The 26772-nt window shown below is 43.3% G+C and overlaps 1 protein-coding gene across 5 annotated transcripts in view; it reads right to left on the reverse strand.

The window, feature by feature from the left end:
* Window positions 1-26772, reverse strand: part of PTPN14 (protein tyrosine phosphatase non-receptor type 14) — a 167762-nt gene that overhangs the window by 72071 nt on the left and 68919 nt on the right. For 4 of the 5 annotated variants that reach the window (XM_059145765.1, XM_059145769.1, XM_059145766.1 and 1 more), the window contains exon 3: window positions 16305-16474. In XM_059145765.1, coding sequence (XP_059001748.1) covers window positions 16305-16474 — 170 coding nt within the window. Of the gene's footprint in view, window positions 1-4385; window positions 4527-16304; window positions 16475-26772 lie in introns of those variants that run through there. The other variant, XM_059145770.1, reaches the window with a different exon arrangement.

The raw sequence follows: 26772 nt of genomic DNA on the forward strand, positions 1-26772 counted from the left end.
CTTCTCCCCTCTCATGTTCTCTCTCGCTCTCTCAAATAAATAAATAAAATCTTTTAAAAAAATAAGTAAGTCATGGGAATGAAATATACAACATAGCAAATGCAATCAATATTGTAATAATTTTATATGGTGAAAGATGGTAATTAGACTTATCACAGGGAACATTTCATAATGTATAAAAATATTGACATCACTATGATGTACACCTAAAGCTAACAGAATACTGTACATCATCAGTAAAACTTCAATTTTCCAAAAAAAAAAAAAAAAAATATATATATATATATATATATATATATATATATATATATATATATATATATATATATATATATATATATATATATATATATATATATATATATATATATATATATATATATATATATATATATATATATATATATATATATATATCCCTGTGCTGGAATATTATGCAGCACCGAAAATTACCAATCTCTAACTACACTCGACAATACAGATAACTCTCAAAAAATGTTGGTCAGGGTGCCTGGGTGGCTCAGTGGGTTAAAGCCTCTGCCTTCAGCTCAGGTCATGATCCCAGGGTCCTGGGATCGAGGCCCACATTGGGCTCTATGCTCAGCAGGGAGCCTATTTCCTCCTCTCTCTCTGACTGCCTCTCTGCCTACTTATGATCGCTCTCTCTGTCAAATAAATAAATAAAATAAAATAAAATGTTGGTCAAGGAAGACACCAAAGAGCACATGCTCTATCATTCCACCTTAAAAACAATCAAAGCAAAACCAATTTATGTTGTCAGAAGTCAGGCTAGTGGTCACTCTCAGGGGACAGAGGTTGAGAAGGAACATGAAGAAGGATGTTTCAATTTTTTTTTTAAAGATTTTATTTATTTATTTGACAGAGATCACAAGTAGGCAGAGAGGCAGGCAGAAAGAGAGGGGAAAGCAGGTTCTCTGCTGAGCAGAGCCCAACGCGGGGCTCGAGCCCAGACCCTGAGATCATGACCCAAGCTGAAGGCAGAGGCTTAACCCACTGAGCCACCCAGGCGCCCCAGATGTTTCAATTCTTAATCTAGGCATTGGTTGCAGAGGTGTATTTGTGTTGTACAAATTCACTGAGTCGTACACTTTGATTTCTGCACCGTCTGTAAATTCAACAAACAGTTTATCTAAAATATACTGGTAACAGAAGGTGACAATGTGACTCCAAGAGAAAAGTCTACCAGAGCTGGTCAGAAAGTATTTAGGGAATAATTTAAATGTAAGGCTAACAGAAAGTAACAGGAGGAAAATAGTTCATTGGTCTATCTTTCTCGTTCCTACGAGGACTGGTTGAGATAGAGTGAGCAAAGCGTCCTGTGTAGAGATGTTCGACAAATGGTAGTGGCCATCATCACCCGAAGAGCCTGAAGCAAGAATGCGACACAGAGCATGGGGCTCCCATGAATGCATCCTCCTGGAGAAAAAGGCTGTATCTTGTGTATACTTCTGGTGTCTTGTACATAGTAGATATTCACTATATGAATGAATGAATGAGTGAGTGAGTGAGTGAATGAATGGAAGACTGTCCTGCCAGCAGGTAAGTAGTAAGATGTGGGTGATACCAAATCAAGACGCATCTGTCAGGAACTACTCCTAAAGGCTGAAAATGATTAAGGTCTACTGCAGACCGTACATAAAGAGAAAAATATTTAGGAGGACAGAATTCTGGCAAATTGGGGATCAGAAGATGAAAAGCAGTAGGTCTGAGACTGGATGAAGCTTGAAAGGTACCAAAAGTCAAGTAGGAGGAGGATTTCAAGAAGTGGACTCTTTCTGTCTAGTGCTGTCCGTGAGTGAAGAGAACAGAAGTAAGAAAAGGCCACTGGTTCAGAGGTGGGGGTGTCCTTTAGTAACCGTCAAGAGGCCAAGGTGAGCAAAATCAGTTACATAACTTTTCAAGGACTCAAAGGATCCAATAAACAAAAAATGATGAAGGCAGCGAGTAAATACATAGAAAACGAGCCAAAAATCAGACATCTGAAGGTAACAGAGATAGTCAGTAGTAATTAGGATGTATAAAGGTGTATAAATATACACAAGTATAACTTTTGTGGTTAGTATTTAAGATAGAGAAAAAAAACCATCGTTTAAACAGAAGGCAAGGAATCTATGAGAAACAGATATTAAAGACATTTGAAAATTATGGGAAACTGGAGTAAGCCTGGGTAAAGATTGAGGATCCAAAAAAAAAGGCAGAAGGACGAACTTCCTTGCAAAGAACAGACACCCACCCAGTCCCTGGACTTCTGGAAGTCAAGGTGGAGGTGGGAGGAATGCGGCAGGGGCTGGACTGTGTGGAGCGCAGCATACAGGCATGGGGAGCACGGGTCTGGAAGCTAATGCTCGGGCAGGCTCTGATCAGGCTGGTTTCATACAAGGGAGTCAGATTTGATGATTTGTAATGTCTTTTGTCATTACAAAATTCTGTGTTTCTGAAATGAAAATCATAAAAGAATCCATACAATGCCCAAATGAGCCCCCTTCATCATTCCAGCAGACACTACTGTAGACAATTAACTATGTATATTTCAGTCCCCACGGTCAGAAGGCTAGATTGATTCTCTCTTCTATTTGAATAGCCTCTAATGCAATTACTTACATACCGAGTCAAGGGTAAGGAGGAGTAAAATGTTTTAGGTTTGTTTTGTGTATGTGCTTTCAGGTAAAATCCAAGTATCCAAGCAATGGATAAAAATCTCTGTAATTCAATTCAACATTCTTCTACTATCTATATGTTTAAAGCTCTAAATGCATTTCTAATTATACTGTGGTTATAATTATACAATGTTATAAATTAGCAAATAATCACATTAAATGAGGAAGGAAAAATGCCTACTTTGGGAGAATAATAGTTAAATAATCTGGGACACTCTTTTGAACATGAACCGGGTATAAAGAATACAGTTTTCCTATCTCTGGTTATTTTCCAACTTCCTGTGAATAAAATATTTCCAGGCCTTTTAAAAAAAAAAATAAACATGGAATTTTTTGGTGAAATACTGTCAGAGTATTAGCTCTCAGGGTAACACATGCACTACTCATAACGAGAGGGAGCACATCACAAAATCATGGGAGGGGTTACGTGTGCATAAGCAACACAGAATATCTCCGTGTATATAAGGAGAGGGTCGTAAAAGTTTGTTTGGAAAACTAAGATAAATCCTATCTGGAATGGAGCCTTTGTATTTAAAAAAATCTTTTTTTACTTAAATATCTTGTGTTTCTTATTGGTATTTAGAATCAAAGATTCAATGAACCAGTCTAGGAAAATAATATACATTTTTTTAAAACTGATCATGAAAAGAAACTCTAATGTCTTCACAGCTTTAGACTTGCACTTGTCTGAAATGATCTTTTCCCGTTTCTCTATTTACCTATTGTTTTGTCTTTTATTTACCTAAATGCAGTAGAAATCAACAAACCAGAGAAATCCAAGAACAGAATTCTCAATTTCGAAAAATTCTCATTTTCTTAAATTTAAGTCTACAATGTCAAAGTCTGGGGAAATAGTGGAAAGGGTCTCATTTAAGGTTCTAGAGTACTAATATAGTATAATTCAGGCCAGTTGTTATTACTGCCTTTATTATAGATGCACAGAATACTAAACATTTGCTACAGTACTGCCCCTATAATGCAAACCATACATTATGTATAATCTATACTGCATTATCAAAATTTACCAAATTAAAAGATTAAAATGTTACATATTAAAGTTGAGGAAATACAAACTGACCAAAATTCCTGCAGAACCTTGTGTTCCCATTCTGTATATTCGAGGATCCCATGAAGATGCCCACAGTTATTCTGCAAATAAGTCCACACCATCCATCCTCTAAATTTCCCAACCTAAACCAGGTGTTCTGGACTTTGTAACTATTTCAATCTGATCCCACTGCCTTGAAATCCACCCTGTTCCTAACATAGATACACTAACATAAAACACCAGTGACAGCAAGAACATCAAGGTATAGCTGCACTCCATTTAACCAAACTTAAGTAAGTCCAAAAATCACCTGTGGCACTGAATAAAAACAGATTCTGATTCCGGAAGTCGAGAGCGATGCAGAGCAATCTGAACTTTTTAAAAATGCCAAGGGCAATTCTGCCACATTTCAGAAGTCAACGGGCTACCGATATCTCCATTTTGCCTTTTTTTTTTTTTTTAAATAATCATCACTTGGGGCGCCTAGGTGGCTCAGTGGGATAAGGCCTCTGCCTTCGGCTCCAGTCATGATCCCAGGCTCCTGGGTCGAGCCCGAGTCGGGCTCTCTGCTCAGCAGGGAACCTGCTTCCCCCTCTCTCTCCTGCCTGCTTATGATCTCTGCCAAAGAAATAATCTTAAAAAAAAAAAAAATCACTTACCAAGGGTCTATCAATCATCTTCTTAAATAATCTTTCATTGGAATCTGTTTATCTTCTTCGGACTACACCCTCTCCAAGTTACAAGGACTGCAAGATTAGCATCAGGTCAGCCTGGTCCCTCCTGCTGCAGCCCAGCCTGGCTTCAAGACCCTGAGCAGCTGCTCTGACCATCTGTGAAGCTGCGAGGCCAGGCCTGCCTTATCCTCTTCACTCACGCTCATCTGAGAAAGTCGGCAGAGCGAGAGGACCAGCCTGGGCCGTCTGGATCAGATCTGCTCCCCGACGTGGGAGTGGCATGAGGATGGAGAACTTCTTGGGAAGCAGGTATTTATGGTAACAACACAGTTTTTGTTTCAATGAGTTTTTGCAACTCTATCTTCACACAGTGTCCAAGAAAATATGGGACAAATCTGAGTTCTCTTTAACCACATTAAAACTTTTAAATAGAGTAATTTTGTCTTCTGGAACTCACAAGTCAGTACCAACTGTGGATGCAACAGCATTGAACGGTGATTTGGACTCTGCTAATCATGAATTATGTACTAAGCCCTTTGGTGGCTCTGCAATGTTTCAACTTGGCTAGGCTGAACTACATTTCCCAGAATGCACCTCCCTGGGTGTTTCCAGGCGGTGTGGGCCAGGACTCATTCGGCCAGGTGACTGTTAAGTTACCTGCAACAGCTTCCTGAGGGACACAGCAATCTGTCACTACCTCCTAACAGATCTTTTTTTTTAATTAAAAAAAAAAAAAACACAAACATCTGGATATCTACTATGCACTGAACGCACTGATAGGTGTTTTCTGAAGCTGTTAATATCATTTCCTGACAATAAACACAGAAGGTGAGTTTTGGGGACTTACAGAGACTGACCAAGAAACAAATACCTGAGAGTTAGGTCTTCTGACTACAGGTCTGTGCTACTACTAATACTAAAGTTGTTTTGTTTTTGAACAACGTTTTATCCACCCTCCCCCCCTTTTTTGGGGAAGATTAGACCAAACACCAGTCTTTGCTGATTCCATCCATCATTCTAAATACACAACACAGCCTGGCAGATATAATAACCTGCTTTCGAATTCTTCCATCAGGATCCACAGTTGGTGGTTTATTATGAGGATCCAAGTTACTGAACTTTCCCAGTTTTCCTCAGATCTACTGGCTTCCTGCTTTAGTTATCATCATGAATGTCTTGACTACCTCCTTCACAACATCTGTCCTGGTCAAAAAACATGTGTTTCTAACACTGCTTTACCTCCATGAGTTTCTATTAAAGTATCATGTTTCCAACTTGCTTGTAGTTCAACTTACATAAAATTTGCTGGACTTTGCCCTGAATAACAGTAACACATTTTCATGCTGGCGAGCACTCTACGCTCTCTCCCCAGCTGCAGGCGAAGACTGACGGGCTGACCTGGAAAGAGTTCGGCTGGGGTAAAATGAAACGTGTTGCAACATGTCCCCCCATGATGACTCCCGCTCCACGTGCTTTCCCAAACCGCACCAGAAAGGAGGATCGTTATTCCATAGTCGCACCTGGTAACCTGACACCAGCTGACACCTTTCTACTGTTTATTTCCAATGTCTCAATTTTCTACTCTTCTAAAGGGCTTCGTGTCTTCTGAAAGCTTGGCACTTTCCCTCCGTGCCCAGGGCTGCAGATGACTGATAAAAACATTAAATAAAACCCATCTTAGTTCCAACCTCTACATAATGCTCACTATTTAAATGACTCCATTCAAAGAAGTGCCTGTTTTCTTCTGCTCTTTGTTCCTTCTGTCTGAACTACTTCCTTCCCTTGGACAAAACTCATCTCTTCCAGTTCCAGTGTGTCTCAGCTGTCTCAGGGCAAGAGAGAGGAAGAGGGGCAAGGGGTTCTGGAAGTTTACACAAATGCCATCCATGGGCTCTGCCGTGTCTGCCTGCTTGGTCCACATACAATCATCTGAGCACCTCAGGAAGAGTCAGGCTCTGTCGATGGGCCAAGTGTGACAATGGGCAAAGTCCCTTTATCTTCTTGGCTCTGCTTCTTCATCTGTAAAATGAAGCGACTGGTCTCTGTAATGTGTGATGTTCGATGCTTAGATATAAACTACAGTTTTAGTAAAGCTTGATCTGTCTTGATAGAAGAAAAACCAAACTTTCTCAAACAGACCATGTTTGCTTATGATCTTGGTGACTTTTTTTCTGTTGGCCTACAGAACATCTCGTACCTTTCTTCTGGATGGAACCCTTTATGAATGAAGCAGATGCTGAAAGCAGTAAGGAGAAAAATCTGGAAAATCTGAGCTGCATCTCCATAACAGAAAGTGCAGGGCCAGGTAATCTAGCACCCTGGAGTGATTTTACACAGAAACAAAGTTTTCAAATGAGGGCTTCAAGGAAATGATCCTCCGCTATCCAGCTACGGTCTCCGGAGGTAGCCAAAGGATTTAGACGGTGAGACGCCGAGTGGCATAAAGCCAACTGGGCCAATGAAAAGGTATGCGTTGACCCAATACTGAGAAGTCCTTCACGTTACACGGACAGTGGCCACAGTCTGAATGCCTACAGGACCCGTCAGGTCACAGGAAGGAGTGAATGTCCACCGTAACACTGTGGGCAGGGCGGGACACAGGACAAACTGTAGAGTGCGTGCCTACATGTAAGGCATCCAAATTCAATTTTTTAGAAAATGGTCCAGGTGAAACAAAACCTACTGGGAGACCAGAATCCACCCAAAGGGCAGCAGCTTACCACCTCTCACCACAGGAGTGTCAGCTGTCTGGAATTCTTTTTTGACACTTCCAGTAAAAAATGAAACCCCGTTATTCTGGGGAGTACGGGGACATATGGACAGATGTACTTGGCGGGCAATGGAACATCAAAGCTTATTTGAGGGATGACATCTCTACTTATTAGTAAGAAAACTTCTGTTAGGAAACAATCCTTTTTCAGAGGATAATAATAGCGCCAATTCCTAGGTTCTGGAGAGGACTGAAAAAAAGATAATGGCTGAAGATACTTAGCACAGCACCTCACACACAAATGCTGGCCAGCGTTGTTATTACTACTATGAAACTGTATCATGTCATGGAATGCGAACTACATTCTTGCACAGAAGCCCACAGAGGAGGTCTGGAAGCCAAGGATGGGCTCAGACAACAGCTCTACCATAAGGCACCATGAAGGCTTCTGTGCTTTCCAGATCCTGCTGCTGCTCGGGCCTGTGGGTCTCTGTCACGTGTGAAAACATGACATCTCTCTCTTCCTTCCCCTCCTCCACACCCATTCGACCCCAACCTAAGGTCCCAGCCCGGAGAGTCCAGGAAAAAGGTAGAGCAAAGGATTCTAAAACCTCTACTCCCTGTGTTTCCCTCTCCTCCCAAGATTTTCAAAAACCCATTTTCAAACTACCACACCACTGGTGATCCCACCCATTATAATGATACCCCTACAAATCCGAAGAATCCTTCATAAGGAAGTGGATGTCTTTAAAATTTCATAGAACGTAGCTGGCATGCTTTGGCATGACCGAACACCTCTTCCCATAGCTTCTGTTTGTTTTCCCCTCTCTCCAACACCCCCCCCCCCCCCGGCTGAAGGTAAACACTGCTGTGTGGGATCAGCACGTTCTACTCGGCTTCTGAAAAAATAGAATATGCTAAAATTTGAGTTCATGCTCGATTCCAAATCTTTGATAGTCCCTGGGTCAAATGTGGAATCTTTCTCAGTCTTCTGCAATGTCACTCTGATAAAGAACTATTTGGAATTGACTGAGCGAATGAACAAGCAAATACATTTATCTTTGGAAAGCAAGAAATACACAAAGACTGCAAATATGACCCTTGCTTAAGAAATTAAGTTATTTTCAAAAGGGCTTAATAGGAACACGATACTTGTTTCCTTTTGAAAAGTTCAGGATAGATCATCAAATACTGACAAACACACATTAGCTATAGGATTACAGATGAGATCATTTTAACACTTTAAAAGCAAAGGCTTTTCAAGGTATATTATTTCATCTGTTTTGGGGAAACTCTGCTTTACTCACGATTAAGACATACGTGAGTATATCTTGCTTTACAAAGGGTAAAAATCAGATGTCAGCTTCTTTTGAATTATGAATGATGCTTCCAATGTATTTCCTTTTGAAAATCTTATTTTTCGGGGCCCCTGGGTGGTTCAGTCAGTTAAGTGTCTGCCTTCAGCTCAGGTCATGATCCTGGGGTCCTGGGGTTGAGCCTGAGCCTCCTTCTCCCTCTCCCTTCTCTTTCCCCAGCTGCTGTTTTTTCTCTCTCTCTCAAATAAATAAAATCTCAAAAAAAAAAAAAAATCTCAGGGCACCTGGGTGGCTCAGTCATTAAGCGTCTGCCTTCGGCTCAGGTCATGATCCCAGGGTCCTGGGACTGAGCCCCACATTGGGCTCCCTGCTCGGCGGGAAGCCTGCTTCTCTCTTTCCCACTCCCCTGCTTGTGCACCCTCTCTCGCTGTGTCTCTCTCTGTCATATAAATAAACAAAATCTTTTTTAAAATCTCATTTTTCCATGCATTACAGGACACCTACAATGAATAATATTGTCAAGTGATATTATTAGAATATACTGAATTTTTACTACTATTTGTTTTTCTCTTCCTTAAAGGGAAAGAATTTTTTAAAAAGCCACAAAGATTATGTGTAAGGGTTAACTCTACTTTATCTGCCTATACTTTGTTCTAATGGCAGTAGGTTGCCTAAATAGCTAACAACTTCCCGCATGTCTTGCAAACTGTATCTTTTTCCTGGAACAGGCAGGTTAGGGAGTGGGGCAAGCAGGCAACCCCTCATGCATTCGGAAGACCAACAATTAAGTAGGGGCTAAGGTGCCCTTGATTTAATTAAGAAACATATAAACTTTGCAGAGTCATCTTCACAGTAAAATATGAAGAAATCCTAGATGAGGAAGGAGATACACTAATCAATCAGCTTCCCTAAAGGAAATTAAATTGATTTTATAACAGCTCCTGGACTGTGCAGGATTTTCCCGTGAGTCAGGTCCAGGAGCAGAAATGGTTACCAGGGCCACATTTCTATTTTCATATTTGCATAGATAGTGAACATATTATTTTTGTTCCACGAGAGTTTTTTTTTTTTTTTTTTTTTTTTTTACTTTTTCTCTTTGATCACGCCCATAACAGTAGACGCAGATCCACCCATTACTGAGAACAAATCCTAAGGTAACATCAAAACAAAAACAAGAGAATGAACAGAGCTAGAAGTAGGAGGCTCTCCCAGGCTGGACTGACAACATAATTCAGAGAGTCCAGTGAAAAATAAAAATGCAGAGTCCGTGGTTCAAAAATTATTAAGAATTTCAAGAGGGCCACAGCAGAGCTTGAACCCAAGCACAGGGCCTTTCTGAGCTCAGAGCCGTGCAACCCACCCCCTGGGTTACACACCCATGAAGCTGGCCTGGGCAAGACACCTGCCAGGCTCTCGGGGTTTCTCTGAAACAGCGAGAAGGCCTTCCCCAGGAAGCAAGCAGGGTCAGCAGTGTTAGCTTCAAGGACGAACTCTAACAGCAATAAATCACATACATGGAAATGAACTAAAAACTGCTTGGAGACCCAGCTCTTTGCAGAAGAGGGGGGAATCGTGAAGATGTATGGGTTCTTACACGCCCTCCGACGAGCAAAATGACTGACACAGAACAGGTGCTTCCTCTCGGCAGAAATGCAGAATAACGCAATTGGCAACTAACATTTTCATCAAGTAATCCTCTTTTGGGGAGCAGTTCTTCCCTTGGAGACCGCTCTATTCTTTAGAGGCATTTTTCTCTCCTCTCATCAAACAATACATCACCCACATAGAATAACGTTCAAGATTAAATCCCAGGAACAACGGCATCTTAAAATATCTAAAATATCTGGCAGAAACAACCCCATTCTCCACCATCAACAGTGAGAGAGAGAGAGAGAGAGAGAGAGAGAGAGAAAACAAGTCTCCATTCACCAGCTGGAGCTGGCCGGAGGAAGATCTGCCTTTCTCAGCAAATTATATTATCTACGGGGGACTCACACGGAATCTTAAGTCTGAGTTGAAGGGAGTCCCTATTTCCCAGCCCACGGGTAAACTTTAAATAGCCATTAAAATGACATTTCAAAATAATAAAAGAACTCAAAGAACCGGAGGAACAAAATAAATGGTGTTGTAAAGGAAATGGAAACATTACCATAATTAGAGCTTTTAAAAGAAACACTTTAAACATTGGTTGAAGGCTGACTTGTTTACAATAGCACTCAAGGCACGTTGCAAGAGCCTACCCCGGAAAGCATCCGTATTTACGAGAAAGGGGAGGTGAAGAAAGCTTCTGTAAGGTCACTGGAACTACTTCCTGAAACCTAGTTTAAAAACAAAACAGAAAACAACAACAGCACAAAACCGAAAACACCATTCCGGCCTTCTCGGGGATGTAAAGATTCATCTAACCTGGCTTTGCCATCCATACGCCGTGGGTCCCCATCACAGTCTGCACATGTAATAACCTCACTCCCCTGTCACTCACCATCACGAAAAAATGCACCCCCCCCCCCTTATGAAACCTAAACGGTGCGGTTTCCAGTGTGGGCATTTATTCCCAGTTAGTGAAATGACACCCTGTCCCATAAGTGTTTCCCAGACAGGAACTTCATTCAACCTAGAACCCTACCCGGGCCCAAGCAGAGATGAAGTACTTTTTAAGTCCTTCCGATAACAGTAACTGACAGGCTAGAATTCAGCCCCCTGGAACAGAACTTGAGAGAAGATGGAGGGAGACGGAAGAACTGTGAGCCTGAAAAGGAGGGAGACCCACGGAGGCCGAGAAGTGCAGAAAACAGAGGCAGCACCCACTCGACCAAGGGAGCTTGGAACAGGGTCCACAGCCATGGAGAGGCCGCCAGATGTACCAGATGTGCTAAGATTGTCCTTGGCAAGGGGAGTGACTGTGCTGGTGAGAGCGGGGGCTCTGCTTCCATATAGCACTTGCCTCTAGGACAGCAGATAGCACCCCCTGAACCGGCAGGCCACAGACCTGTCCTGGGTAGGAAGGAAAGGCTACCTGACTTCATTAGGACAAGCAGAAGTTCCTTGGCACCGTGCAAAAGCACCATTCACCAGGGAGTGTTACAAAGACAGACGTGTTTCGGTAAAAGGAAAATGTCCAGGAATTTAAATTTTAGAAACTGTGGCATACCACCAGTAGCTTACACTGTGAAATCTAGATGCGCCCTGCAAAAAACTACTCTCTTCGAAGTGTTCTCTTTAGTACTAAAAGCACTAAATAGGTACTTCCTTACTGCAGAAAGACTTGGAAAACCCCCAGCCCTAAACTAAAAGCAGTCACCTCAGCCAGCAGCTTTCTGGCTTCCCCTCGCTGTTATTAAGGATCCTTCTGTTTGACGGAGGGTTTCTCCACCTCTCACCAACCATCTTTTCTCTTTCTGTGTCCAGAAAAATCTGAAAACCTCGTGTTTATACGGAGCCCGTTGCTATGCAAATCATTAAAACACATTACAAAAATCTTTCCTTTGAGTCAGGAGGAGAACAGAATGGGGAAAAGGGAACCGCTAGCAAGAGTCCCTCTGCTGAACAGAGAAGCCAGCAGAAAGGAGCTGGAGAGACAAAGCAACATGGAAAAAATTATGGTGGTCCGAGCCCTTGAGTCATTTTAACCAAAGTGGGAAAACTGACATTTTCAAAGCCCCAAGGTAATGCATCTTAGTTTGCAGTGGGGTTAACAAACCCTGGTCTTAATCTCTGTAATTCCTATGGTTTCATGACTCATTTTCCATCTGTCTACGACTGTGTTCTTTGTCTCAGCTTTTTCACACTTCTGTAGGAATATCAAGAGATTTTTTCCCCCTTCTATGTGGACTCCTATGTGTGTCTCCTTTTGATCTCTTTCATCTTCTTGTTCAATTATCACCTAAAGGGAGGGCCTGAATTGTCCATTTCTTCTCCAACTCGATCACAGCATCTTGGAAGATGTCCTTCTCTTATGAGGAGATTTGCTCTTCAAAAATCATATCCGGGAAATGAGATGAAACACAGTATGTCAAAATTAATGTAAAAAAAAAAGAAAAAAAAAAGCAGAGCTTCTCAATGTTCTAATTTTAAAAAGTCTGGATGTGATCATTTTCAATTTTCTAATCTAAAAAATCTGTCCCTGATAACTTTAATAAAGTTAATCACTCTCTGAGATAGTTTACAATCAAGATCATTCTCAAATTTTTGTTGTGTTGTTCCTAGTAGTCTATTAACCTGCAAGTTTTCAAGGGTGGTATTGTCTAGGGACAAGAGATGGAATATACGACTTTTTTTTTTTTTAGATTATTTATTTATTTATTTGACGGACAGAGATCACAAGTAGACAGAGAGACAGGCAGAGAGAAGGGAAGCGGGCTCCCTGCCGAGCAGAGAGCCGGATGCGGGGCTCGATCCCAGGACCCTGGGATCATGACCTGAGCCGAAGGCAGAGGCTTCAACCCACTGAGCCACCCAGGTGCCACTACCATGGGTCTTCATCTATGTGGGTTCACCTACATCCCCCCAAAGCAACCAGAGTACTCATTCTAAACTCTTTGCCCTTATTCAGAAAGCAGAAACGGCTGGGCCCTACTAATGCTATAGAACCTGTTTTATTCTCAAATAGAAGTGGCCAAACCCTTGCAAACATGTGTTGGGTGAAAACAAGTTTGGTTGGCTTCAGACAAAGGCTTATTTTTTAAGCACAGATGGTTGAATGGCTGCCTCCTCCAATGGGCTGCCCACAATGAAAGACAGACTCCCATTTCTAATCTATGCAAATATCTTACTCTGCGGGGCATCACAAAGACTAACTGTTCCACCGTCTGAGTGGCGGGTCCCAGGTGCTCTCCAGATGCCAAGGCACAGCTCCACCTGAGATGTCTGGTGACGGGGAGAGCAGCGAATGGCTGAAGAGTTAGTCACTAGCTGCTCCTAAGGAGCGTTGTCCGGGCCTTCTGTGAAACATTCCTCTGGAATGCTGCCCTACCACCACCACCGCTTCTTCCTTGGCTGCTCTGCCTGAAGGACGGTTTCAGTATCCAGTTCAGATCCCCAGGCTTCTAAAACCTCCCAAGAAGGCTCAGATTCCCAGCTCCTAATGACCATGAGTAGCCTTCTTCACCCTGAGTTTGGCTCATTCGTTGGTGTCTAACACAAAACCCAGGAACCCTGAACATTTTTAAATGGTATTATGGCCAAGCCAGGTCTCCTTTGTTGCTCTTATCTAGTCCGAACGCCCACAGCCCAGGATATGTCTCCTGAATCACACCTGCGTCACTTCCCAAGGTTATGCCCTTTTCTCTCTCTCCTTTCTCCATCAATTTTCCTTTCTGTACTTAACAACTTCTCTCTTATTTCCTCATCGCCCCAGCTAAAGTCTTTCACTTGCTCTGACATCCCTTGGCACATTCTAGTGGGTCCCTTGGAACAACAAAAATTTCTGCAACGCTGGGGAAAAAACCCAACCAAACAAAATCCCACAAGTCGTCATGCAAACCTAGGTCCTCGCTTTAAACACCCTCTACCATAAAGACAGGGATGTGCTTCTCATCTATACAGTTTAGTTCCGAGTTTAAGTCTAAAAATATCCTTCAAGTTTTATTTTCTTTGTTAGTTGATCAGCTCAGCCAATAACAGAGTTTGCTTCAAAATCCTGGGTTGGAAAAGATCTCGTTCACTCCTTATCGAAACTCATTTGAAATGAACCAAACCAAGTGAGCAAAAAGAATATTCTAAGGAAAAAGAATTCCTTCCTGATCTCCAGTCTCAACAACCCCTACCATCCTAATTCTTACTCTGTATGTCAGATTTTCAGATTTAAACACTTTCTGTGTCAGCCTGTGAATGCAAACACTGACAGTCAAATAATGTGGCATGAAGTCTACTTACCAGGAAAATCTAAAACTGTAACGAGAGGTAACTAATTTGTTAATTACCGAGTCTGGATGAATATCAGAACCACCTGAGAATATTGTTTATTTTAATCCATATATTCTCCCGATCCCTAGCCCCAGACATCCCGATTCAGACTTCTGTTACCAGCCTAGAACCACATTTATAGGAAATGCTGCAGGTCATCGTGATAGAGCAGGCCCTGGTCTCCTTGAGAACCACCAATCTTGTCCAACACCTTACACAATGTGGGGGTCTACTCTACAAGATACCACCCTGTCTGTCCAGTCAGTGCCACCCCACTGAAAACAGGGCACTCACCCTTTTGTAAGTCTGCTTGTTCCACCTTTTTTGGCTTAAATTATCAGAAAGAGCATTCCTGTGTGGAGTCAAATAACCAAAGTCTTTCAACTCCTTGTACGTCACTTATTATGGGCCCAAATTTTGTGCTGCAGCGCTAACAGAATTCCCTTCCCACAAGCGTCTTCCAATTTCCAGAGGCAGCTATGGCACTCTTGCAGGTCTTCATTTTTCTAAGCTTAACCAACGTATTTTGGCTTCATATATCACCACTGCTGAGTCCCTCACAGTCACTTCAGCAGCTCTTCCTCAATGACAGTCCTTACGGAAGAATGTTCTGGACCCTGTCCAGAGCAGCAACACTTCGTTGTTTTCTTACAGACTGAACTTTGCCCCAGATGTGTGAACTCACAGGCCGGGTTTCATCCTCGTTACCTACCGCCGTGCATTTCCTAGTCTGAGGCTAACGCCGTCCTCCCGACCCTGCGTGAGGTACTGAAGGAGGAGTCAGGAGCCAGGGAATATGGTCCCATTCTGAGGAGTTAATAACTTCCTGCCCGGGAAGGAACCCACGTAAGTGAACAAACTTGAAAATGGTGCACGGTGTCCACCCAAACAAATGATACTTGGGAGACTGAACACAGGTTTCTGGATGAGGCTGTGAGCTATTTCATGGCCTCTGCTGACAGAAAGAGCTCCTAGTTAATAGTAGGTTTTGATTAAAAAAAAAAAAAAGAAGAAGATGCCACCTATCACCATAAAATGTATATAAAAATTTTAAGTGCCTCCTTGTCTTAAAAGTGTGAAATCTAAGAAACACGTGCAGTAGTCGAGACTGTTTCTTCCTTCTCAGGATGTCACTAGCATTGCTTCCCAAGTACTCCGAATGCCATCATCCAAGTAAAAGGTGAGAAAGAAAAGGTTCATTCAATTTCCTTTATTACAGAAAGAACCGTTTGATGAGATATGACCCCTCTGCATATTTTAATGGAAAACTCTGACCTTGTACTAACTGTACTAACACCAGCCAGCACCAACTGTTTCATTCATGGAACTGCACACTTAGCAGAACTTGAGAAACACAGGAAATCCCTCACTTTACAGATGAGGGAAAAGTGCCACTTCAAGGACAGCAGGTGGTTTCTTTGAGGGAAGACAGCCCAGGAGCAGGAGCAGAGGCCCGATTCCAGGTCTCCTCTCTACCAGTGGCTTCCTGTCCCTTCTGTGACCAAGGACAAGCAAAACTCTCGCCCTCTCAACATCCTCCTCAACTCTGCTCCCATCGTCAATACCTTCTCAAATCTAAAATCTGTTGCTACCTTTTGCTTGGGAGCATTTTAAGGGAAAGGACAGACCAAACAAGTACAAGGTGGTTAATTCTTTACGAGATCCTGGCACATCGATTCTACCCACAGTCTCCAACGGATGCTTCTACATGGCTGGACACCACATTCAACCTCATTCAGCCTCAGGATCCGTGCTACCTTATTAGCATCACGGGGACCGACTGGGGTTATGAGCATCACGGATTCAAACCACAATTCTAAAGCTGCAAGGCAACCGGTAAACAATCCCCAACAGCTCCCCACTCCTCCCCACTGCACACCTACACACCCCTCCATCAACCTGCTCATCGACTTCGTCTGAAGCCCCGCGGTTAATCCACACCCTTACACGGAACTCAGGAAGAAATGCACCTACCTTGTGGCCTCTTGCTGCAGCCATGACACATTTGGCACATAGAACATGACTCCGAAGAAAAGCAGAGGCTCATTAGCAAATTTGTCCAGATGTTTCTTCAGAGGTTTCTCCAGCTCCACCCATCGTGCTTGCTGGCTCTTGCTGAGAAACCAAAGGCCAAAGTAGTGCGTCTAGATAAAAGGGTAAAACAGCATCAGTTTCGGCTTGTGGGGGGCAAGACTCCAGCACCTCGTGTAACATTTGGTCTCCCAGCTCACACATGAGGATCCAGCTTTGACTTTCTAACTTTGGGGCAAGCTCAAGAAAGCACTCGCACATGGTCTACGCTGAGTATCGTACCCACGGTTACCGCTGGACCACGTAGGTACCGGTGCTCCTGTGTTTGGTAAGGAGGTAGGGGCAGGGTGGGGGCAAATGTTGGCTTTTCTCCTCGGCTCCCAAAGCTGACTTTCCCATGCCTTCTGAGCGCCTCACTGTCTCACGGGGAACATGCTGGCAAAGGCAAACACATTTCTTGCACCTGCTGCAAAGTAACTTATTACTCAACTCCTAAGACAAAACCTTCTGCCAGCTGAAGGCTTCCACACTGTAGGCTAGTTCCACACACCAGTTCCAGAGTTTAACAGAAAACGGATTCACTCGTTTTGAGTTTTATGAAGTACTTTGAAAAACATCGGCCTCTCCCACTTCATTATACATGAACTGCAGCAAATCTCTCCCCGACATCAAGCTTTGAGAATAGAAGGATGTCTTCACAGCTGCCACAGGAGCCCCTGGTGGCTGTTCTTGGCAGATTATGGTGGGATTTGATAGATGAAAGTGAGATTTTCACCCTTAGACGTGAAGCCTCAACCAGTTTAGTTTTGAACAATGTGCTAAATGATTAAAACGGGTACTTTTATGCATCCAATCCTGTCTTTACATTAATTCATGCTAGGATTTCAGGATTAGCACAACAGTCACCAAAAAATAGATCACTGCTTTTGAAATATTCTTTTATATTTCAATTACAGCTTAGAATGGTTTACAGCACACCTGGAAATCTGCCTTCAAAAGAATGTTTTCATTGCAATGTTTAATTTCCAAAGGCATTCTTGTGCCGATGTTCCCACCGCAGCTGGCAGTCTCCTCAACAAGACCACAGATCAATCCTTGCCACAACCCTACCAAAATCTGTAATAAAAGTTTTGACTCTGACTTCACTAGAAACCCAGACATGTCCTTGCTTAAAGGACCCACATACTCTACAGAATATTTGCAAATGCACGTGCCTTCAGAGGAGAACAAGGACTTCATCAGCTTAACTCCACGAGGTTCTAAAGGGCAAGTTCACAGGAGGAATCAATGCATTTCTGGAGCAACAGAATGCCAGCAAACAGAGCCAAGGTTCGATTTCCATCAGCTTGGACCAAATGCTTGATTGAATTCTGACCCTACCATTCACTTTCCAGCTTTAAGGGAGTCTGTTAGTTGTTCCAATGCGATGGATGATGTAGAGGAAATGAAATGTGGCTGGACAGAAGGAAAACAGGCTGTGAAGTCCATTCCTCTCATGGCGTTTGCACTCACTATCTTAATAACTCCATACAAGTTGCTGAGCCTCCAGAGTGTCAAAACTTTCTCATCTGTAAGGTGGGGATAATGCGTACAGCCATCGCCCACAGGCTGTGAGGGCCATAAATGAGATCATGTCTTGAACTGTGCGCACAGCACACGTTAATAACTACTTCAGCAGTGGAGCTAAAGTGGAGCTTTCTGTCACTGCTACTGTTATCATCACCCTTTTCACAACCACCACCACCACCACCACCACCATGACCACCACCATGACCACCATCATCAACACCATCACCACCATCAATACCACCACCATGACCACCATCATCAACACCATCACCACCATCAACACCACCACCACCACCACCACCATCATCATCATCACCACCACCACCACAACCATTACCACCATCACCCCATCATCACCACCATGGGTAAATGGAAGCAGGCAAGTCTCAAGAATCTTTTTCACCAGCACTCCTGGCATGTCTATGAACCACAGAATTAGAAAACAGAAGTTATCTGAAAATAAATGAGAAAAAGCAGGCAAAAGGAGAAGCTGGAAGGCCTATAAATAACATAAAAACCTGAAAGGTTTAAGAAAAAAATAAATCGCAAAATAGTGTCTCCCCTAAGATTTTATTTAGAGGCTTACAGGTGTTAGGGGACACTGGACTATCACCCTGATACTGTCCTAGGGGGTCTATGATATAGGCTTAAGCCAACCTGAAAATGAGGTAATCTGGGCACTTAATTTAATAAACTGTGTGGAAAGGGTCCAAGGCAATTCTGTCTTCTACTAAATTCCTGTATGGTGCACAGGGTATGCCACTGCCTTTCGGGTGGCTAGGAGTGAGTGCATAGAATAAATGAGGTCATATATGTAAATAGTTACATGCTATGTAATAGTTATTTTCATTGGAAAAGAGCCCTTTCATAAGCCTGGGTGGAGAACGGGAAGACAAGCTTTGCAATTGCTTAACAGGTCAAACCATGATTTATTAACTTTCACTAAATGCAGTCCTGACATTTGGGGGCATAATTTCATGATCCATACTTCATTCAAACAACAACATGCACTCCAATGAGTAACATTCAAAACAGAACAGGTCCACTGCATCCACATTCTACAATCAATTTTGCCCCCCTCCCAAAACAAAAAAATTTTAAATGTTTACTACTCCTGTGCTTTCAAGGCTAGTATTTTAAATTTTCCTTTCTCACTCCAACCCACCCAATCATTAAATCAGACCTGATCCCCCCCCCCCAAAAGCACACTAAGAATGTTCCATGGCAGACACACGCACTTGCATGTACACAGACACAAGCACTCACGTGTCTATGATGAAAAGGAGGATGAGGTACAAGAGAAATCAAAGTAACAGTCTTGAGCCACAATGAAGAGCACAGAGCTGTGAATCACAACATAAACCACTTCTACTGCAAAAATCTCATAAAGTGGCATAAAGTGTTTTTGTTGCTGCAATGTGGTATTTTGCAGAGGACACAGAATATCTGAGTGACCCAATCTGCATTTGTCCAATGAGATACTACATAACTACTCAAGAAATGGGGTGTCCGGCACAAGGGCAAATTGAGAGAGGCAGGTAACCTGGAAGATATCAGAATAACCTAATTTACAGATGCTGAATTCTGTTATCTCACGGGAAAGGAAATCCATTGACCAGATCCCCACCAGGTAACTTCCTCCATTGCCACCGTATCACCTCCGCCGTTTTCCCTCTAGTTATATCCTCCCCTGGAGTAGTCAACAGAGAAAAAAGATCCAGTCTCAAAGTTCTCCCCGCATGGGTTTATGCCACCATGTCTATACAGTGGCTCCCAGGAAAAGGCACAAGAAACAAACATCTCCTTGAAGCTAGCAAGGTACACTGATCAACCTCCTGTGTATTAGCCAAGGGACCATTAATCCCATCAGGATGCCCAGCTGGGACCACACCATGCTGGCTCATAACTGACTTGCCAACTTAAAACTCCCGCTGAATCCTGAAAGCTGAGTTCCCCTGCTAACCACTGCCACATAGTTCAGGGGACCGTGGTAGGGTGACTGCAAATAGAAACCACCTCCTCCCTGACCCAGAGGATCCCATTCCACCGCCCGAGGAAGTCCCCCAGGGGCTTTTATTTCTCTCTGAAGGTGCAAACCTAAGCCAGGTCCAGCCAATCCTAATGATCTTCTGGGTGAGCTATAAATCCCATTTAATTTCTCTGGTTTTCCTTGGAAAACAGGTCTGGTGCTTTGCGTTCTGCAATGAACTCACTGCAATGAGGGAAAAAGACAGAAGAGCCAGTTCCCAGAGCAAGGACTAAAAAGGCACTCCTAGGAAACAGTGTGAGGAAAGACACACGTGGACATGACATTTTCATACGAGTGGTTTCCCGGTCTGTTTGGTTGGGAGTTTTTCACTTTAATGGAGGAAGCAGAAATGTATGCATGCAATCAAAATATGCTAGTTTTGAGGGGCAGACTGGTGTGTGAGCATTTTAGGACCAAAGGAAGATCCCTCTTCAGTTCCAAGAAAAAGATTCTAGTGAAGGAAGGCCTTTAAAGATAGTTTGGGCTTTGTCGTTTGTTCATTTACCTGGAGAGATGGTGGTATCCCCCAGGTGAGCTATTATTAATAGGGAAAGATTCTTTGAGGATTTTGTTTTTCCAGTTTTGCGACCAATGGTATGGCTTTGATGCTATTTGCAAGGGTTACAGATGCAGCCTTGGCAATTACCAGGGATTAAACCCATGATCTTATCTCAAGCATTTTGAAGAGTTAATCATCCAGAAGCAAGAGTTTAAAATATCTTGCATTACGTTGCCTGTCATAGCCAGCACTTTGGTTGTAAATTAAGAAAGAGTTGGTATGCCTCCACATAAAATAGATGGGAATTACACACCAGCATTAAAACTTTCACTGAGGCATGGAAAGTGCTTCAAAAGATGACTAGAAGCACAAGAAACAGCACCTGATGCCATTTCATTCCAAAGGCTTTGGAAAATAAACCGTTGGATAGGACTTGGAGGACGGTGGCGAACAGCCTGTGTGCCTCCACCTCTACTCTGGGCAGGTCTGGGATTTCTGTAACTGACGTGTCTGTAATTAATAACCGCCCCATCTTCCTCTGCCTCGCCCATCTTTCCTGAAAGTATGGGAAAAGAGATTGTAGAGTAACATGGGCCCAAGAAGCAAACCTCACAGCCAGGGGTGGAAAAATCACTCTTGGGAGGCTGGACGGCTCACTCAAAATATCCAGAAAGATGAAGACTTGTAAGTTAAGACGGGAAAGTATTTCACCCGCCATCTTCCTCTGCCTAGAAAACAGACACTGCTGCCAGTTTGCTTCCCAGAACTGACAGTTTGCGAACAGGATCTCACGTTATAATCTTCACAAAGACAAAATGCAATACACAATTCAAAGACCAGACATCTCCCCGAGGTCTACTCTTCAGCGGACTCCTGATCGGTGTGATTTCAGTCCTGTACAAACACAAACATACACGGATATGGTGAGGCTCAGGCTCTCAGATGCAGCCAGCTCCGCTGTTACCAGGCCAGGAAATGAGGTATTCCACTGAACTAAATATCCGCATCATGGCACGTTATGTTACCAATCCCCACAAAATTCGCATAAAATTAAACCCCAGAAATGTCCTTAACGTAAGTTAGCTTAAGCTGGTTAAGATTCAGTACCTTTACAAATTCTAGCCATTAGTGAAAACAGCAAAATGTGGGTCGTTTCTACTGTAGTCCATAGCTTGGGACAAATCACCTTTTAGTTAAAAATGAAAACAAATTTGCAAAAGATAAAGGGGATAAGTCTGAGAACCATCATCCACCCTAGGATATTAGTAGGGCCTTTTTTTTTTTTTTTTTTTTTAAAGTCTCCTTTAGAAACCAGGGCTCTTAGTCTAGCCATAGCAGAGGGCCAAGAGTTATTGGATTCGCCATTCCCAAGAGCAAATTTCCTGATAAAGCAATGGTTCTGTCTTGAATAGAGTTTAGCCGGGAAGGTACCTTTGTGAAAGTATTTATTCCTCCTCCATTTACTATTCTTTGGTTAAAAGCAGAGTCAGGAGGGGCGCCTGTGTGGCTCCGTGGGTTAAGCCTCTGCCTTTGGCTCAGGTCATGATCTCAGGGTCCTGGGATTGAGCCCCGTGTCAGGCTCTCTTCTCAGCAGGGAGTCTACTGCACCCCCACCCCCGCTGTCCCCGCGGTCCCCTCCTGCCTCTGCCTGCTTGTGATCTGTCAAATAAATAAATAAAATCTTAAAAAAAAAAAAAAAAAAAGCACAGTCAGGAATATCCCTAAAGGAAATAATTCCAGCATATTTCTACATTTTATTGGAATTCTTAATATTCTAATATGGTTCTTAATATTCCTTATTCTTATTAACGTGGCCTCCTTGCCTTTCTTAGAAGAGTACTACTGTTTAATATAATGTAATGAAATATAATGTAAATATAATGTAATGCCCATATTTGGGCATTAAATATAATGTAATGCCCCTATTTGATTTTAAATTTTCTAATAGCTACATTAAAAAAGTACAGAGAAGTGAAATTAATTTTAATAAATTTTATTTAAAATCATATAGTCAAAATAGTATGCTCTCAACATGTAACCAATATGAAAGTGATTAAAGAGCTATTTTAACTATTATCGCACTAGATTTTCGGAATCTGATGTGTGTATTACAGTAACTGCACATCTCAGTTCAACCTAGTCACACTTCAAGTGGTCGGGAGCCACATGTGGCCAGTGGCTACCATATTGGACAATTCAATCTTAATCACTGTTCAAGAAATTGAAAGACACTGGCTCAGTGTATGATCGCAGTTTCTAACAATTCAAGCCATCTAAAGGTGAAACTAGCAGACTTAAAAAAGGGTAAGAGCCTAGTCTTTGGAGGTGTTGTGGCAGAGTCTGGAGAGCCCACGTGGTGTCTCACAGAGGAGACACATTGAGAGCGTCCCCTGTGCCAGGCTCTATAATACTGTGGCAACACTACAAAAACTCCTTTAATCCTCCCCAAAACTCATGGAGGTTACTACCCTCACCATCTCTATAACAGAGGAGGAGACGGAGGCCCAGAGCCGCCAAGCAACTATCCAAGATTACCAAGGTAATGAGTGGCAGAGGCCAGGGCTCAGACTCAGGTCCGCGGTCACATTCACAGCCATCCACCCCGCTGCTTCTCCATGCACTGATTTTCTAAATATGAGAGTCAGACATAAGACACATTGTTTTAGCTATTTCTCTCTTAACCTAGGTCAGTGATTTTCAGCTTGTACAGGAAGGTGTACAGGGTTGCAGGTGTCCATCCCCTCTGCCAAAGAACAGCTCCATTTGATACACTGAATTCCACCTATGATCTCATTTGAGGATAGGAAAAGGGTGACGTCCATAAATCCAAACATGTTTTAACCACATTATCAGAATTCTAATTTTCTGAGTCTCTTTTCCTTAATAGATTAAGTTCCTTAAGCAGGTTAAGTGTATGCCTTCGGCTCAGGTCATGATCCCAGGATCCTGGGATCAAGTCCCACATTGGGCTCCCTGATCAGTGGGGAGCCTGCTTCTCCCTCTCCCTCTGACTGCCTTTCCCGGGGTTGTGCTCTCTCTCTCTCTCTCTCTCTCTCTCTCAAATAAATAAACAAAATCTTTAAAATCTTAAAAAAAAAAGAGAGAGTTCCTAGCCAGAAATTCATACCTAATTTTTTTCCCTGAACTTAAAACAATTTTTTAAAAATGTTTTTTTCTAAGGCGTCCATTTTATTTCTTCTTTGCAGGGCTCTTGTTCAGTCTACCCAGCCAGCTCTCTGTCTCTCCTGTCACCCCATCCTCATTCTTTTTCTGCTGTTCGGTATTTTTCCTAAAATGCAAGGTGTTCATGCCACGCTCTGCCCTGAAACCCTCAGATGGCTTCACATCTCACTGCAGCGCTTTATTCTCTGAACGGTTCAAAGAGGATTTAACCGGAGGCTAAGATAATGGTGAAACACTGAGTTCAATACCTTTTAAAAAAAAAAACAAAACAGCATGTATGAGGGTGTTTCCCAAAGCATTTCGCCGCGGCTCCTTTTCTGCGGCTACACAGGCAGCCTGGGAACCCGAGCGGCAGAGTCTGCCCACCCGGGCTTGAGGCAGCCCCGCACGGCCAGCGGGTCACCCTGTGCTGCGGTGTCTCCGTCTGTCCCACAGAGACAGCCACGGGAGCCACCTCATGGAGTTCAGAGAGATCAGTGGATATGGGGAAGGTGCTCAGCCCAGGAGGCGGCGTGTTAAAAGGTGGCGGTTATTTTAATTATTTTGGGGACACATTTCAGAAACAAAATCCAGCTGAAACTCCCCAGCCACACACATCAAACCACTCTAAAGCAGATTCCTGCCTGCTTTCCTACACTCCTACCTCCCTGCCGGGACCCCTCCACGCACACGTGCATGCACACACGCGCACACACACAGACACAGATCAGTGCAAAATGAACTCTGCCCGTCCCTGAAAATCCATGTGCTTTCCTGTTTCTGTACCTCAGCATGGGTTGTTCCCTTTGCTTTGTTCCTTGTTTGTCCTCATCTCTAAACTCCAGGGCTGCTGGGAGCAGGGACCCTCTCCCATGCCGCTTCCCTTGGGCCTAGCCTGGGTCCTCTCGATGCCATCTGAAACGGCAGCACACTGGTCCCTTCAAGACCAGGCATGGCTCTCGACAAGTCTGCCACATGGATCCGTGTCCTTATACACTCGTTGAAACCCACCAAATGAACACCACCAAGAGTGAACCCCAACGTAAACTACGGAGCCGGATGCTACTGATATGTTAACGTGGGTTCATCTGATCGTAATGTATGGTCTACTCCGGTGTGGGGGAGGGTGTGGGACTGGGGGGGGGCAGGAGATGTATAGGACTCTGTTTTCCTACTCTATTTTGCTATAAAGCCAAAACAGCTTTAAGAAATCAAATGCATTTTGGGTGCCTGGGTGGCTCAGGGGGTTACACCTCTGCCTTCAGCTTGGGTCATGATCTCAGGGTCCTGGAATCGAGCCCCACATTGGGCTCTCTGCTCAGTGGGGAGCCTGCTTCCCCTCTCTCTGCCTGACTCTCTGCCTACTTGTGATCTCTCTCTCTCTCTCTCTAATAAATAAAATCTTTTTAAAAAATCGATTTTTGGGGTGCCTGGGTGGCTCAGTTTGTTGAGCAACTGCCTTCGGCTCAGGTCATGATCCCGGACTTCCAGAATCGAGTCCCGTATCTGGCTCCCAGCTCCTTGGGGACTCTGCTTCTCCCTCTGACCTTCTCCTCTCTAATGCTCTCTCTCACTCATTTAAAAAAAAAAAATCGATTTTTTAAAATGATAAAACAAAGTGACAAAACAAATGATAATTAGTGTAGATCAAAAGTTAAACAAAAATTAATTTTCCTTTCTTAATATAAAGCTAATCTATATATTGGTTTTTTAAAGTATTTTATTTATTTGACAGAAAGGCAGGGAGAGAGGGAACACAAGCAGGGGGAGTGGGAGAGGGAGAAGCAGACTCCCCGCTGAGCAGGGAGCCTAAAGTGGGACTTGATGCCAGGATCCCGGGATCATGACCTGAGCCAAAGGCAGATGCTTCATGACTGAGCCACCCAGGCGCCCCAATATAAAGTCTAGGATACATCTAGACTCCAGGGCACTTCTAATGGTAAAGCCAAATAGCCACCGTAATCTGGTTTCCAAGCCTTAATAAAGACTAAATATTTTGCTATATTTTAGACAGATTTTCACTTTCTCCTCTCCATCAGCTCTATTTGGAAAACAACCTGAATACAAAGAAAGTCAAGTGAGCAGAGCAGACCCCGTGTTCATTCCCTCCTCCTCCTGCTTCTGGGAGAACACATTCCTCCCCAGCATGTATATGTGTGTGTGTGTGTATGTGTGTGTGCATGTGTGTGTGTGTGTGTAGATGAAGAACACAGTCGTGGATTGCTCGATCTCACCCTTCTGTTTGAGAGTAGCTGTAAGTATTGTCTCACAAAAGGCCAGACCTTCGATGTCATCTGTCACAGAACAAAAGCACACAATTAAAAAAAGAAAGTGATCTGCTCTAATGCGGATGCACCCACTTAGAGCGTGTCAGGATGAAGCCCGCGTTAACTGTCGGCCTCACCGGAGCATCAGAAGATCAATCACACTGCAACCCACACCTGACAGGAGAACCTGGACTTCACCGCTTTGTCCTTTGTGACAACACAGTTGTGGGTTAATCCGGGTTTCACCTTTGCCCTCTTGCTGAGCGAAACAAAAGTCTACTCAGAGTAATTACTACCCTACACGTCTCCAGACACCCTCCGCTGGCTCCTCAGACTCGACTCTACCTGGTAACTCACGGAGATGCCTTCTTAGCCCCCAAGAACGGCATGTCCTTCTGAATCCTTGCATCCTCAAAACCCGACTCCCCATGCACTGGATGGCCTTGCTTGCTTTTCCACCTGCTGAAGTCCTAACATCCTTCAAGTCCCCATTCAGAGAGTAAAGGCTCTGTTCGTCTTTCACCGAACATCCTCTCCCCCTCCCAGGGCCGCCACGGTCAGTGGCACTGGCTGTGTACTGCACAACACTAAGGAGAACTATTGCCTTTCAGGCCTGCCCCTGCACTGCCTTTGAGCATGGATTGCATCCCACCTTTACTTCACTTAAATGCTGGATTCCCCTATTCACCTGTGCATAGCTTGAAGACAGAATTATACCCTATTTATCTTCATTCATCAAGGCCAATTATAAATTATAAATTATTAGACAATTATAAATTATTAGATGCAGCACTATGCATTTCCCATACTGAATCTCTTTTAATATTTACAACAGCCCCCATAAGATACATAAGGCGAGCATCATCATCCTGCTTTTGTAAGTGA

The sequence above is a fragment of the Mustela lutreola genome, chromosome 14, assembly GCF_030435805.1.
Source record: "Mustela lutreola isolate mMusLut2 chromosome 14, mMusLut2.pri, whole genome shotgun sequence".
Lineage (NCBI taxonomy): Eukaryota > Metazoa > Chordata > Mammalia > Carnivora > Mustelidae > Mustela > Mustela lutreola.